At 54.0% G+C, this 14,377-nt stretch overlaps 6 protein-coding genes across 6 annotated transcripts; 2 read left to right on the top strand and 4 right to left on the bottom strand.

Annotated features, from left to right (window-relative positions):
- On the bottom strand, positions 1 to 942 carry BGZ61DRAFT_468224 (FluG domain-containing protein; the record flags this gene model as incomplete). Its single annotated transcript, XM_046247862.1, has 1 exon — positions 1 to 942. A coding segment is annotated over one exon (942 nt), but the record flags the coding sequence as incomplete, so codon positions are not given.
- Positions 943 to 1,121: 179 nt separating this feature from the next.
- Positions 1,122 to 2,476, bottom strand: BGZ61DRAFT_468228 (SCA7, zinc-binding domain-containing protein). Its single transcript, XM_046247863.1, has 3 exons — positions 1,901 to 2,476; positions 1,668 to 1,844; positions 1,122 to 1,597 (listed from the first exon to the last, which is right to left on the bottom strand). Exons 1-3 carry the CDS (start codon positions 2,409 to 2,411, stop codon positions 1,191 to 1,193), a joined length of 1,095 nt encoding a protein of 364 aa, XP_046093929.1. The 5' UTR covers positions 2,412 to 2,476; the 3' UTR covers positions 1,122 to 1,190.
- Positions 2,477 to 3,256: 780 nt separating this feature from the next.
- On the bottom strand, positions 3,257 to 3,670 carry BGZ61DRAFT_291550 (ankyrin repeat-containing domain protein; the record flags this gene model as incomplete). The annotated part of the gene is made up of 1 exon (XM_046238579.1): positions 3,257 to 3,670. A coding segment is annotated over one exon (414 nt), but the record flags the coding sequence as incomplete, so codon positions are not given.
- A 507-nt stretch (positions 3,671 to 4,177) lies between these two features.
- Positions 4,178 to 7,236, bottom strand: BGZ61DRAFT_281830 (uncharacterized protein; the record flags this gene model as incomplete). Its single annotated transcript, XM_046238469.1, has 2 exons — positions 4,178 to 6,163; positions 6,250 to 7,236. Coding segments are annotated over 2 exons (2,973 nt in total), but the record flags the coding sequence as incomplete, so codon positions are not given.
- Positions 7,237 to 7,579: 343 nt separating this feature from the next.
- Positions 7,580 to 8,224, top strand: BGZ61DRAFT_214180 (uncharacterized protein). The gene has a single exon (XM_046238042.1). It carries the CDS (start codon positions 7,657 to 7,659, stop codon positions 8,122 to 8,124), a length of 468 nt encoding a protein of 155 aa, XP_046093932.1. The 5' UTR covers positions 7,580 to 7,656; the 3' UTR covers positions 8,125 to 8,224.
- Positions 8,225 to 10,545: 2,321 nt separating this feature from the next.
- On the top strand, positions 10,546 to 12,885 carry BGZ61DRAFT_214314 (uncharacterized protein). The gene is made up of 4 exons (XM_046238043.1): positions 10,546 to 10,712; positions 10,768 to 11,111; positions 11,160 to 12,111; positions 12,169 to 12,885. The coding sequence occupies exons 1-4, from the start codon at positions 10,659 to 10,661 to the stop codon at positions 12,634 to 12,636; spliced, it is 1,818 nt and encodes a 605-aa protein (XP_046093933.1). The 5' UTR covers positions 10,546 to 10,658; the 3' UTR covers positions 12,637 to 12,885.
- The last annotated feature ends 1,492 nt before the right edge of the window (positions 12,886 to 14,377 follow it).

A 14,377-nucleotide genomic window follows, 5' to 3' on the forward strand; every position in this document is an offset into this window, starting at 1 on the left:
CAGCGTGACACCATGGATCCTCTGAACATGGCTCCGGAAGTGGTCTAAGTGTTGCAGTTTGAGGTCTTTGCACTTGGGATGCTCACACCGAATCTTTTCACCACCTTGCTCGACCCGCTCCCGCGCGACCAGATGCTGGTCATCAAAGTGGTCGTTCATGACAATGGGACGGCAATAAGTAAAGGCACGCTCGTCACGAGACAGTCGCTTATCACCGATGCAGTCGGGACATTGTGCTGCATGCATGAGGAGAGGGAATCGATCGGGGCTGGGCAAAGGTTCGATTCCGGCTTCGAGTGGCTCTGTCTTGATGGGCAGGCAGGCTTTAACCCTGAGCTGGATGCGGTTGCGCTTGACCGTCTCCCTCTTGTCGCAGAGAGCCACCATCAGATTGATGGCCTCAATCCTTCGCTGGGAGATCTCATCTTCAGTCAAGTCGTCAGGCTGGTGGCAGAGAATCTCGGCCAGTCTCGCGCGTTCTGGGATGGCGACATCGATGACAGGCTCCACGTACTCCTCCTCTTCTTCCCCCCGTGCCTGCCTTTCAATGTCCCAAGTGGGACGGTTGTAAAAATAATCCTCGCGGTATTCTTTGACGACCTGCTTTTCATGCTGCGCACGCTTCGAGCAGATTTCATGAATAAGCTTCCGAATCTTGTTCTCATTTTCATGGCCCTCGATTCGATATTTGCCCTGCTTGAGCTGCGCGCGTTGTTCTTCGAGCTCGACAATCTCGGGGTCCGGCGACAAGTTGGCCCACACTTCCTCGGGTACCATGTCTGAGGTGGCTCGAGGATCACGGGTGAGACTCACGTGCGCGAACAGTCGAAATAGCTGACTCTCCTTCTCTTCCTCGAGGAAAGCGTTCTGGAGGTCGAAGGTGGCGATCTCATTGAGGTAGGCGTGGTGGAATGTCACAAACTGAGGGTCGTGGCGCATCATTTGGTCACGCACAGAGTCTGGCGCGTCACCTAGAAACCAATTCGGTCAGCACAGGTCCAAAATCCATTTGAATGCGGGAGGCCCAGGTCGCGATTGATGACCTTGGCCTAGCGGCTTTAAGATGGCTGGAACGAGGACATCCGCTGTCGACCTTCGATCCGCACCGTCCTCAAACCATCTGGCAATGTTGTCACCACCCTCAGGGTCCCTGGCTAATACGACCCGTATGTCGCCGAAATGCTACGCCTCTACCCCCGGCTCGTCACCGACGGCTGTCTTTGTGAAGGTCCCAGCAACCCAAAACTCGACGACCGCCCTGAGCCCCCGAACCCCACGACTCCCAAGTCTCGCTCTCCGGGCGCATCCTCGCTGTCCAGCAGTCCGGGATGGCCCTCTGGGAGTTTCTGTGCCCCGTAACCGGAGACTCGGAAGATGTTTGTCCGTCCGCCGTCGGTTGCCATTTGTAACTGCTCGTGGAGTCTCGCGAGTTGGTACTGGCGCTTGATCAGTATGAAGAGTGGTTGCGGGATCAGAGGTTGCGGGTTCCATTGGGCCAGGGCGCCCATCACGGCTGCGGTTTCCTCGTCCGAGTCGACAGGCCCGTTGGTGGCGTCGTCTTCGTCTTCTATTGGGGCATTTGCATCGAGTGCGGCTTCTGTTGAGGGGGAGGCAGTGGTCAGTCACATCGGTCCGGGGATACAGGCCTGGCCCGGACGGGTACTCACTCTGCTGCTTTGCCTGGTTCTTCTTCTGGTAGGCAGCGAGTAGCATGTCGTATGGTAGAGATCGCCCGGCCAAAGCACGCTTCGCACCCATAGGGTGGCTCTTGCACGTCAGGGATCTTGCGCATGGCTGTCCATTTGGTAAAATCACACCGCATTGGCGCTCGACATCCACAGGCCCTGCGGTCGCATGGTCAGTAAGCAGTCGTACAGTATGTGTCCGGTGAATGTCTTGCTCTTTGGCTTGGGAACCTTGGCCTTGGGTTCGTCCTTCTTCTTCTTGGCCTTGGGCCCCTTGTCTGGATCCCCATCGGCCTTCCTTTTCTTGCCCTCCTTGTCGTCGTCGGGCTTCTTCCCCGCAGCCTTTTTCGCAGTCTTGCTCCCCGTGGGTTTCTTGTCGGCCGAGATGTCATCCTCCCCGTCGCTATCGTCGTCGCCTTTGCCGTCGCCGTTTTCTTCGTCGGCCTTCCGTGCCTCCTCTTCCCTCGCTGCCTCCTTGGCCCTTTCCCTGACCTCACGAGCTTCCTTCTTCCGCCGCGCCTTCTCCTTCTTCAGTCGGAGGCACTGCGCAATGTGTGACTTTGCCGCCGTCTTGAGAATGCCCTTCTTGCAGTGCTTGCATTGCTGTAGATCGACATTGTCTTCGAGTGGTCGGCCGGTCGCAAACGTTTCGCGGGCGTTGTCGTTGAGCTGGTTCACCACGGGACCTAGTGAGGCTACCGATGTTGACGGCGAACTACCACACATGAAGCCAAGAGACCATAGCTATAAATAAACCTGGACCCTTTCAACCCACCTCTTGACAAAGTTATTAAAATTAGACAGTGTGCTGCCATAACTGCCGGGTCCAAGCCCAGATAGTCTGACATAAGGTAGGGAATGGGGACGGCCTCTAGTAACTGTGTTCCAGCTATCTAGTCCAGTATGCTATTTACATCAAAGACAAAGAAGAAAGAAAGAAGTTCCCAAGTGCCGCCGAGCTGTATACAGTTTTCTCACCCCTGGTGCGCACGGGCCCTGTAGGCTCGCCTCGGGGTGTGTAGGTCTCACGGCGCAGCCGCAAGGATAAGGGCCCCGGCCTGTTACAGCAAGCGCCACTTCGCCATCGGTTGGAATGGATTTGGGAAGGCGAGATCAAAGTATTGAAGGCTCTTATTGCTTGTAACGGGCTATGCAAGTACCGTTTTCGGAAAGGGAGGAAGAATATGGTCTCGTAATTATCGAGATTTTTGTTGAAGCAGCTTGACGATGGCCTCGTGCCCCCTCTCGGCGGCCCACAATAGCAGCGTCCCACCCTCTTCGTCCTTCGCCTCGATGTCGGCGCCCTTCTCGACCAGCAGCTTGACGACGGCCTCGTTGCCCTTGGCGGCGGCCTGCCATAGCGGCGTCCGGCCATCTTCGTCCTTCGCCTCGATGTCGGCGCCCTTCTCGACCAGCAGCTTGACGACAGCCTCGTGCCCCCTCTCGGCGGCCCACGATAGCGGCGTCGTCCCATCATACCTATCCTTCACCTCTACGTCGGCGCCTTTCTCGGACAGCAGCTTGACGATGGCCTCGTCCCCCCTAAAGGCGGCCCGCGATAGCGCCGTCCGACCATGTTTGTCCTTCGCCTCGACGTCGGCGCCCTTCTCGAGCAGCAGCTTGACGATGGCCTCGTGCCCCCTCTCGGCGGCCCACAATAGCGGCATCCCACCACCTTCATCCTTCACCTCTACTTCAGCGCCCTTGTCAAGCAGCAGCTTGACGATGGCCTCATGGCCCCTATCAGCGGCCCGCGATAGCGGCGTTCGACTATGCCTATCCTTCGCCTCGACGTCGGCGCCCTTCTCGAGCAGCAGCTTGACGATGGCCTCGTGTCCCCTAAGGGCGGCCCGCGATAGCGGCGTTCGACTATGCCTATCCTTCGCCTCGATGTCGGCGCCCTTCTCGAGCAGCAGCTTGACGATGGCCTCATAACCCCTATCAGCGGCCCACGATAGCGGCGTTCGACTATGCCTATCCTTCGCCTCGACGTCGGCGCCCTTCTCGAGCAGCAGCTTGACGATGGCCTCGTGCCCTTCCTCGGCGGCCCGCCATAGCGCCGTCCTACCATGTTTGTCCTTCGCCTCGATGTCGGCGCCCTTCTCGAGCAGCAGCTTGACGATGGCCTCATAATCCCTCTCGGCGGCCCACAATAGCAGTGTCCCACCCTGTTTGTCCTTCGCCTCGATGTCGGCGCCCTTCTCGAGCAGCAGCTCGACGATGGGCTCGTGCCCGTCCTCGGCGGCCCGCCATAGCGGAGTCCGACCACCTTCGTCCTTCACCTCTACGTCGGCGCCTTTCTCGAGCAGCAGCTTGACGATGGCCTCGTCCCCCCAATCGGCGGCCCGCGATAGCGGCGTCCGACCATCTTCGCCCTTCACCTCGACGTCGGCGCCCTTCTCGAACAGCAGCTTGACGATGGCCTCGTGCCCCCTCTCGGCGGCCCGCGATAGCGGCGTCCCACCAAAGCTGCCGCCCTTCGCCTCGACGTCGGCGCCCTTCTCGAGCAGCAGCTTGACGATGGCCTCGTGCCCTTCCTCGGCGGCCCGCCATAGCGGCGTCCGACCATCTTCGCCCTTCACCTCGACGTCGGCGCCCTTCTCGAACAGCAGCTTGACGATGGCCTCGTGCCCCCTCTCGGCGGCCCGCGATAGCGGCGTCCCACCAAAGCTGCCGCCCTTCGCCTCGACGTCGGCGCCCTTCTCGAGCAGCAGCTTGACGACAGCCTCATGCCCGTTCTCGGCGGCCCACGATAGCGGCGTCTGACCATATTGGCTGTCTTTCGCCTCGACGTCGGCGTCCTTCTTGAGAAGTAGCTTGACAACGGCACGATGGCCATAGTACGACGCTATCATGAGATCCGTAAAATGCTCGGCAGTCCTCATATGTGTAGTCTCCCAATAAATTCTAAACCATACCGAGTAGCTCTTCGAATCCGGATCACAAATTCTAAGAGCGAAAGGTATAATGGCGGCGTCATCGATGATACTAGCCTCGCGGAAGTGAGCGCCCCAAGTTTGGGCCGAGTAATCTAAGAAGGCGTGTGTATCGATGGAGTGGCCGGCTTCCCTATTTGCATCTGTCGCTAGACTAACGTTGGAGTTGAAGGAGTTCAGATAGAGCACGCAGAGCTCCGCAAGAACGGCGTGTGCGTCTTGGGTAGTGATGGAGTGATGCCAGTGCAGTTCTGACGAAACAGTTGTGGGCGATGCCAAATCTGCGAGGAGAAACTCGCGAGCTGTTTGATGAAGGAAATAAATACTGCCTTGATGGATGGAGATGAACAATCCACACCAAGATCTGAGACGCATCTTGAAGTCCTCTTCATTCTCCAAGTCAAGGTCGTGAATAGACTTTAATGTATAGTCTATATTCACAGCAACATTCATTTCCGAGAGGGTTAGCGGCCGGCTCGCTGCCAAGATAATACTCAAAGCTTTCCGAACCATCGGATCTTCCTTAGTCTTATTAAGAATTTGCTCATATGCCTCATTAATACTCCTCGGAAGTGTTGTAATAATGGACTCGACCCCCTTTAGTGTCTTTTTAAAGTCTTCTTTATCCAAGTAGTCGAACACAAGGTATACCCAGAGATAAGTGCGGTGGGTAGTCTCCTGTAATCTTTTCTCCAGGTGGCTCTCGATTTGGGGTGAGAGGCGCTTCTTCACCGATAGCTGATTGACCCGGCGCGTAATGACGTGATTCACCTCCTGACTGATCGTTTCTGACACTTCCTCTCCTGGGATACGGATATTTGGAAAAGCGTCCAATAGGCCGCGGAACTTGGATATGATCTGGTCATACGGGCGGCACGTTAGAAGATACTTCAACTTGCCATGGCCCAAATGGTCGCCGCGGAATTGGCTCTCCACATTCCGCATCAGGTCCGCAAAATCTGATTCGGCACATTCGTCCAGGGCATCGAGGACCATAATTACAGGCCCTGCCTGGGGATCTTTTATAGCGTTTCGTAGAACCTCCCAGAGCGATTGTGTAGCGTTGATTAAACCCTGCCCATCCTTGCGGAATTGTGGCATGGCATGTTTGATTAGAGACGGCTTCTGAGAGAAGAGCTGATGAAGCAGTGCGCAAAGTGCTTGCCGGACGGTGTTCTGGTCTTGGTCTTTGAAGAAGAAGTAGCAGATGGTTGCCGATTGTGGCAGGCCGTGGTCGATCAGGTACTTGGCCAACACCGACTTTCCACAGCCAGGATCCGCCGAGACTAGCAGGGGGCCGGACTCCCGTTTTAACCACATCTGGAAGTGCTTGTGCTTGAGGAACCACTGGCAGGTACCTTCCACTCGGTCTTCCACGCGATTCTTGTACCACTCGTATGTGGTGTCCATGCTCCTTTCGGTGAGACGGAACAACTGAAGACACTCTTGTTCTTCTTTGGACAGCCTCTCCTGGACGAGATCTTGCTGGGCTTGGAGCTGCTCTTTCTGGGCTTGGAGTTGCTCTCTCTGGGCTTGGAGCTGCTGCTTTGCAATGTCCCGTTGCTCTCCTTGAGCTTCATGGATGCCTAGACATAGGATTAACATGTATTAATAGTATGATTCTAGACCTTAGAATTACCAGATAGCAAATCGCCAATCTTCTTTTCAGCTTCAACCCTATTTGGAGGTATTCGACAGAGAAGATCCTTCGCGTATGCAGCAGCCACCATTGCTGCATATCCCTGCCACTCCTTATTCTTGTGGGAATCCGAGTAGTCGCATATACCGCGGATAACCAGGCAAGGAAAGTGGTTCATCAGCCCTGCTGCTTCCATCTCAAAACACAGCACGTCCCTTTCCGCTGCAAGCTTGTCCCGAACCAAAGCGTCCTTCATCAACTGGTTTGCTGAAGCGATCATGCCGTAGTGAATTGCAGGATTATCCTCGTCTTTGGTCCGTTCTGGTCGCAATATCAAGTTTGAGGCATTATCGCCACAGACCATGACACAGGCTGAGTCGTGGGTGATTTCGGGTTTGAATAGCCTGTCGCTGCTTGGCTCCGGTCGCTTGTACTTTTGTTGTAGTCTCGGCTTCCTCTCAAGAACACCGTTGATAGCCTCCTCAAGCTGATGCCCTTCGATCTCATACTGTGCCTTGATTCCACCCATCGCTGCTCGTAGGATCTCTGGTGGCTGGTCCAAGAAAAGTGTTGGTTGAAGTTCCTCACCCTGTATCTTTTTACCAAAGTCGTACTGGAACACACCACCCTTCCCATCGCGAGGAGCGCTGACCACGATGTCGCCTAGGCGGATATCACGTTTTTGACTTGGTGCACCACCAGCTATGCCGACCATCAGGCCGATCCTGACGTTGGGGAAGCTGAGCAGCATGCCTTTTGCGACTCTTGCTGCAGAGGATGTGCCATACTCCCCATCGGGTAACACAGCGATGACGGTGTTGTGTTTCCCAATTCTTCCCAGGGTGTAATCGTTATTGTCATTAGGGGACACATAGTCGGGTCGGTTGTGCTTTTCGTCGAGGAAAACTTGCGCTGCGACGTACTCCGTTATTATGGCGCATATCCAGCCGACCGTGTAGACGTTAGGCTGAGACATGTTCGCTCGCAGGATGATCCGGAGGCAAGGTGAGCTACGAAGGACGATTAGTGTTTGGTTGCCGAGGTCCCTCATCACTTGCCTCCACCTGGACCAGTTAGATCCGCCTGCAGACCGCTGCGATTGCCAAGCACAATAACCAACCTGACAGCGCAACTTGTCCCCACCAATCGCGGGGGTTCAGTGGGATTTTAGGATCTGCGCCAAAGTTCAATTGACAGAGCGTAGAGTACCCGAAAAAGTACAACGGTTATGAAAGAAGCCACGACACCGCGACCATCGCTCAAACAAAAAGCGGTTGGGCAGCATTGGGTAGAAGCAAGTTAGTTAGAAATCCGTGATCAGTTATCTGCTGACCCCCCTCGACCGCGGGCGCTTACTCGCAGTTGAATAAGCACCTCGCCCAATAATATCGTTATCATGCTGGTAGGGCAGGGCGGCATCACACGCTCTTCACCAATCATGCGTTATTGTTGTGTCCAGCCCGCCGTCCACAGCAACGCCTTGCCTCTTCAAGTAAGGAACCTGCTTATGGGCAAATTCTCCAAGGCAGCAGAGTTGACTACTCGAGTTCGTGCTTTCCTCGCCGACGTGTTCGGGCTAACAAAACTGTCAATAGAGTTCTCGGTTCTCCATCCCAGCCAGTCGAGTACGAGAGCAGCATGGCGCCGACGCGTCGCGACACGGTCACGACCAGCCCCTACCATTCTCGCCCGTATCGTACCGCGTCCGCTCCACTACCAGCTCGTGCCTGGTCGGGAGATCTTCGTCACGGAGCGTATGGACCTGGATCTCGTCTACGGAGGTCCATTTCAAAAGTCGTGTCCCGCGCTAACGACGCCACACCCTCATGCCCCTGTCAGCTACCTAGCGGTACATAGCCTTTAGGGCGCTTGTTCCTTAGCTCTGCTGTAGCTCCCTGTATCTCCAAAGGTCTCCAGAGGCTAAGAGCGCCCGCTGCGATCTGCTAGCAGTACTTGATGCGCTATAGATCCCGAGCTTGTAGGGGATGCAGATGATATAAAGTACCTCATGTACCTGCCTCGCTCTGATTGGCTATCTAAAAAAGTGTGGCTTGAGAGCAGGACATGACTTTTGAAATGGTCCTCCGTAGCCAACGGGCAGATGTTCCTCAAGCCCCTCTTACGCTTTCTGCCCTAGCCTCGTTTTGGACCCGACATCGCCCACGATGGGGAGCGGCAGCACGGCTGGCGACAGTGGATGCATGGATAAAAGTGCAGGGGAGGCGTTCGGAGGTGTTTGTGGGGCAATCGGTATTGGATGACGGCAAAACATTATTCCGGAAGTCACTCTCCGTCATAAATGTACACAGTACGCAGACTTGTAAAATGACCCTATGTGGGGTACCTTCCAGGTTTGGAAGCGTGTTGTAAAAGAGGAAGCTATTCATGCTCATTTGTGTATGGTTATTGCCTTGACGGAGACAGAGTGGTGGAAGGGCGCTGTATTTATAAAGGTTTGGAAATCGACAGGCGGAGGATAGAAAAAAAGGCCTGGTCCCTTTGCACGTGCACGGGCCTGGCGTGAGCTGCTGTTCAATGTCCACTGAAGCATGGAACACCGAAGCGGGACGTGCCACGTGAGTTGTTCTTGGAGATCCATGAGCTTCCCCCACCGTCCCAAGGGACGACGCCCCACCAAACCCGATGGTCACTACGGGCGGCACGCTATCGTCTGTGTTGACCAGGGTGCGAAGATGGGAACCAGATGGTCTCCACGGCCACCGTCAAAGTGGCTGGCAGATCGCCAGCACCATGAAAAGCCAATCAGGCCAGGAGTACATCCACAGCATATACGACTCAGTTGAGACACTGCAAGCTCGAAGAAATACTGTGACAATACAATGGATCCCATCAAGCAGCGAAAGCGAGCTGTTACAGAAGGCAAAAGAGGAAGCACGGAAGACGACGAAACTGAAGATGCCGTGCCGCAGAAACAATTCCCTGCGATGCGATCAACCACGACGAACATTGCGCGATTGAAACAGCCCATCACTAACAGCTTGCCTGACAAGGTTGGGAAATACTCTAAGCGAATTGACATAGCGCTACCTGGGAAACACACCAAGAACCTGTACGACCAACTCGGACGAAGAGAGGCCAGTGTGCTCGTTCAGTTGAGGACGGGCATGGCGAGATTGAACGAATACCTGCACCGGATTCAAGTGGCACCTTCTGACATATGTGCATGCGGACGGGCCCGAGAAACGGTTGAACACTTCCTTTTCACCTGCTCAAAATGGAGAGAGCAACGCACGATACTACTAGAATGCACAACCACGCAAAGAGGCAATCTATCCTTCCACCTTGGAGGGAAAACACGATCAGACAAGCACAACTGGGAGCCAGATATCCGGGCAGTAAGAGCTACTGTCAAATTTGCAATTGCAACCGGCCGGCTGGACGCCAACTGAGGTCCAGCCCCACTACCAACACCACTACCAACACCACTACCAACACCACTACCAGCACCACCACTACCTATACTTGCCAAGAGCAGGCGTCGCTTCAGTTGCCGTAGATAGGATGCTGAACACTTGAAGAATGGCCTTTAAGCAGGTCTGCTTAGTAAACTTCCTCATGCGAGGTCAGTAGAACCGGGATGGGACGTAATGAAGAGTCAGAACTGGATGTAATACTATAAGGGCTTGGGCGAGAAAGAGACGCAAGTTGGAGAAGGGACCATGTAATTAACTAATAGTTGCCCTTCTGGCTCAGGCCACCGGGCGTAATAGACTCTGTGTGTGTGTGTGTGTGTAACGTGTAATACGTATTTACTCTATAGTCTTGCACGCGAGCCAAAGGCTCCCATTGTATTGTACATAGCGTGGGAAGACTGACTTCCTACATTCGTATCTACCCCGGGCGTCTCCTGAATGTGCTGCGCTGGGTCCTTCAAGAGCGACCAGCACACCCGGGATTCTCCACCCCATCATACACGAAGGGTGACTCATATGGTACACTGTTCTTAGACGCTTACCCCAGGGGTGGATTAGCATTGCGCAACGGTTCTGACAGCCATTTTCGGATACGCACGTACATGACGCGACAAAATCCCTTCACATGCGCTACAGACACAGCGGATTCAGTAAGCCACAAGTGGAAATTCTCGGGCCGAAAATGGCTATCCCTCTTTCCCTCAGTTTTCTCTTTTGGCATTTTGTTGCCTCATTGACTGGCTCCAGACTCACCTGTCTCATGGTGTTTCAGGGTTAGATCTGGCTGTCCTCTTCCTAGCAAACGTCTCTCTGTGGCGCTAGGTTGCCTACGCTTTAGGAACTACGATATGACTAAAGTTGCTTCGATACCAAGGAGCACAGCATAATACCCGAGTGACTGCAATGACTTACTGTATAGTCTACAGTAGCTTTCATCTCAACAGAGCCTGGAACGACACTATCCATGAAAATGCTCCAGCATCTGCCAACAGAGGTGGTAGCGTCGGTAGTCTTGCAAGTAATTTACCCCCGCTATTGTTGGCTTTTCTCGGAGCCCATGCTGATGGAAATAGCTAAGCGACAAGCGGGATCTAAAGAGCTTATGCGAAGTCTCGAAATACTTCTACGATTTGACAGCGCCATTTTTATATGGCGTGCATGAAGTGGTGGTCCAAACCTCGGAGCAAGGTGTGAATCAGGCGCAGGCTGACCCGGTCCTCGTGGTATGCGAGCGACCGCTGAAGCTCTTGGAGCGTGTGACGAAGTTGCGCGTGGCTGCTGCCGTTTCTAGGAAAAGACGTACCTATAACAGGCACGAAGAGTCAGACGAGCAAAACGAAGCTGCGCTCGAGAGGCTCGATGATGAGATAGCTTCTATTGCGCGGCACTTCAAGGACGAAAAACTTCGTCATTTCACGTAAGTTATCAAGATTCAGATGCTGCGAATTGCTCACGCCGGTTGTAGGTGGGATGCAGGGAGTCATGTCCCGGCTCTTCTCCTCGGACAAGACGGTTATCTGCCCAACCACCAAAAACGCATCGAATATCTTGGACTTGTGACGACTAGTAACGAGCATCCGCCCCCAAGGCGCGCATTCCTAGCTTTGAACGAGTTTAAATTTTTGAAAGCCATTTCTTGGATCGGATTCGGCTCGGCAAATGACTTCAAGGTGCTTGACTCGGCGCTGAGGTTAAATGCCCACCATCTCAACAGCTTGGAACTCGACTTAAATTGGATCGCTCATAGCGGCTGGGGTGCAGATGCGGATTCAGCCTGGTTCAAGTCTGCATGGCGGACTTTAACCCTTGCTAGTGAGGCCAACTTTCCGCGGCTGGCACACCTGTCCTTGTCGCGACTTGACCTGACGCACTGGGATCTATACCAACCCAAGGGACGCAATCGGTACGGCCTCGATGGAAGGTGGCCGCGTACACTCGATCAATTACCTCTCGAGTCGTTGGTGCTCAGACAATGCCAGGGCTTGACATCATTTTTGGCCGCGTTGGTATTATCGTCTTGTCTATCTGGCCTTCGCTCGCTGGAAATTGTTGAACCACCAGCCTGGGGGCATTATGATTACGAGGATTGTGACTTGGTCGAGTACTGTCTCGAAGAACTGCATGGGCTTGAAAATCTCTATCTCTCCATCCCGGATTCTTCGTCTGTCAGTTGGATATGGGAAACTGCATCACGTATGTCCGGCCTTCGACGCTTCATCTTTCATGCAAGAGGCGTACACGACGATGAGGTCAGGGACACGAGTGACATGGCATTTCCACAAGACCTGAGCCGATATGATCTTGAGTGCTACTGCTACCCAGACACCGATGCTCCATTATTCGATGAAGAGTGCCCGAATTACATTGGTAGACTGGAGCTCGAATGCATAGGCGTATCGTGCCACACCCGACATCTGGTAAAGTCTTGTCCTTTGGCGTTCCAAAAATTCCGAAAGCATCTAACTCGAGTGTAGAAAATCGTCGTAGAGCCGTTTTGTCAAAAGAACTGCCTGAAGATATTACACGTTCGACAGTCAGGGCGGGATATTGAGGAGTTCGGCTCTTGGGTCCTCGAGAAAATGCAGTCGACAGAGGAAGATGCGGGCTCAATCGCTCCAAACGCACTCGGCTGCGTCTCTCAGTCACCGGTCACGAACGGTCGCGGTAGCGGCTCGACATGCTTGAGCGATGACTTCCATGGTTTTGCAGACTGGGCGTTTGGCGCTAGTGGGATTCCTTCTCTCCGCATTCTAGCGTACGGAGACTTCTCATGTTCTGGACGGTTCGAAGCTCACTCCTTTTTCTTGTGTCGGGCACGTCTGGAGGATAGCGAAGTTCGCTATCGTTTTTACGATCCGAAATTAGAGCGGGATCCAGAGCTCGAGGATCTTCTGAGCCAACACGACGGGTTTCTCCAGGCGTGTCCAACAAGCCACCCCTAGGGTTTGTGATGATGACCAAGTCAAAGAGAGCTCTGCCGGGCCATTAGCGAACCTCTGGATTGAGACGGTTAAAAAGTGATGTGCAGATAACAAGTGGCAGGAGCAGTCTGACGCTATGGATTTCGGGCAAGCGGCGACTCTGGCCACCTGACGACCCTCCTCACGGTAACTGCACCATAATCTTCTGATGCGCAGAGGCTAACTTGGGCAGCATCCGTGTGGCAGCATCCTTGGAGGACAGGTAATGTGAAAGACTTGGTCGCACTTGCGCTCTGTGAAGGAACGTGAATGCGGATGTCAGGCGGGCCTGTGGAATCGGAAGGGAAGCGTGACGGCTCTCCTTGAACGCCTTGGAGGGTCTCGACACGAATTAATAGGGAGGAGACAGGGGAGGGTCGAGATCGGAGCATCTGCATCCAAGCACGAGCCGAGCTGCTGCCTGAGATCTTACAGCTCTTACCTCACAAGGTAGTATCGCGAATCAATTACGTTTCTAGCTAGAGAGCCTTGGTAATAGAGTTCATGGTGCACGGTTGAGCAACAAGATGACCATGCTTCGGTGTCCTCGCTGTATGGTGAGTGCGGTTGCGATGCAAGTTGACAGGGACGCTGTCGGTCAGTGGCGTGGTAGCTAGTACTAAGATATGCGCATGTGGATAAACATATCGCCATGCGTGTGTCTGTCTAGTGCACAATGGCCGTTGCAAAGCCATGAGAATCCAGTCCGTAGTAAAGTTTGGCTGCGTAAAGAACCCCTTTGACATCCAATCCACCGCAGAGTCTGAACGCTGTGCTCGGGAATACAATTCGACAGAATGTCCATTGCGACAATTTGTCGGCATAAGGGAGACAGGTAAAGGGCCAAGAGCCTGTGTCATGACGACCGGATGATATCTACAAGTTGATTGAAGCCCATAGTTTGCGAAATCTACATGTGCTGCCCGAACTGGCAACACCAATTAGTGCACTTCGATCCGCGCGGCAAAAAATTCTGATTCGGGAGCCTGGCTGCTTTGGGAGATTCACTTGCAGATCACCAAGCGGAGGTCATCACAAAAAAGGTGGCGCAGGCGGGTGGCTGTTGAAGACGTTCTCACGTACGTCATGCTTAGTCACTCACAATGAACATCGGGATACTGTGCGTAGTCAAAACAAAACACTGTGACTTTGCCAAATGGGGTGGCTTCAATTTTGGCCGCCGCTGCGGGCGTGCGGGTGTGTGTGCAGAAAATACTTTTGGTATACGCATGGACTACGTCCACAAACGTCGTCCATCACGTTTTCCGGGACCGTTGTGGACCATACCGATGTACTGACAAAGTCCCGATGGAGCTCACCAGAAACGGACACTGTTGGGGGTGTGCGGGTTGTGTCTAAAAAGTACGTTTTCCGGGACCATTGTGGACAATGCCTCACCAGAAATGGACACCAAACTTCGACATCACATTAGACCACCAAAGAGCAAAGGTGAAAGGAGACATTTGTGCCGTTGTTCTTGCATGAGATTCCAATAATGACTTTCGTGAAATGGCTGTTTGAGGCCACTGCCAATGGCCGCATCTGCTGCATGAAATAGACCCGATTCGTGGCAGTTTAGGTGAGTGATTCCTCACCCGACGGACAGAGTCTGGGAGAATAGGTGTCGATGCCCTTTGCCGCACGGTGGTTAGAAGTCGTGGGAGGGGACCTGCCGCGGCGTAGCACTGTGGCGCATCTTTCCCGTTGCGTACGATCTGTGGCG

This window comes from Ilyonectria robusta (genome assembly GCF_021365365.1).
Source record: "Ilyonectria robusta strain PMI_751 chromosome Unknown BGZ61scaffold_72, whole genome shotgun sequence".
Classification (NCBI taxonomy): domain Eukaryota; kingdom Fungi; phylum Ascomycota; class Sordariomycetes; order Hypocreales; family Nectriaceae; genus Ilyonectria; species Ilyonectria robusta.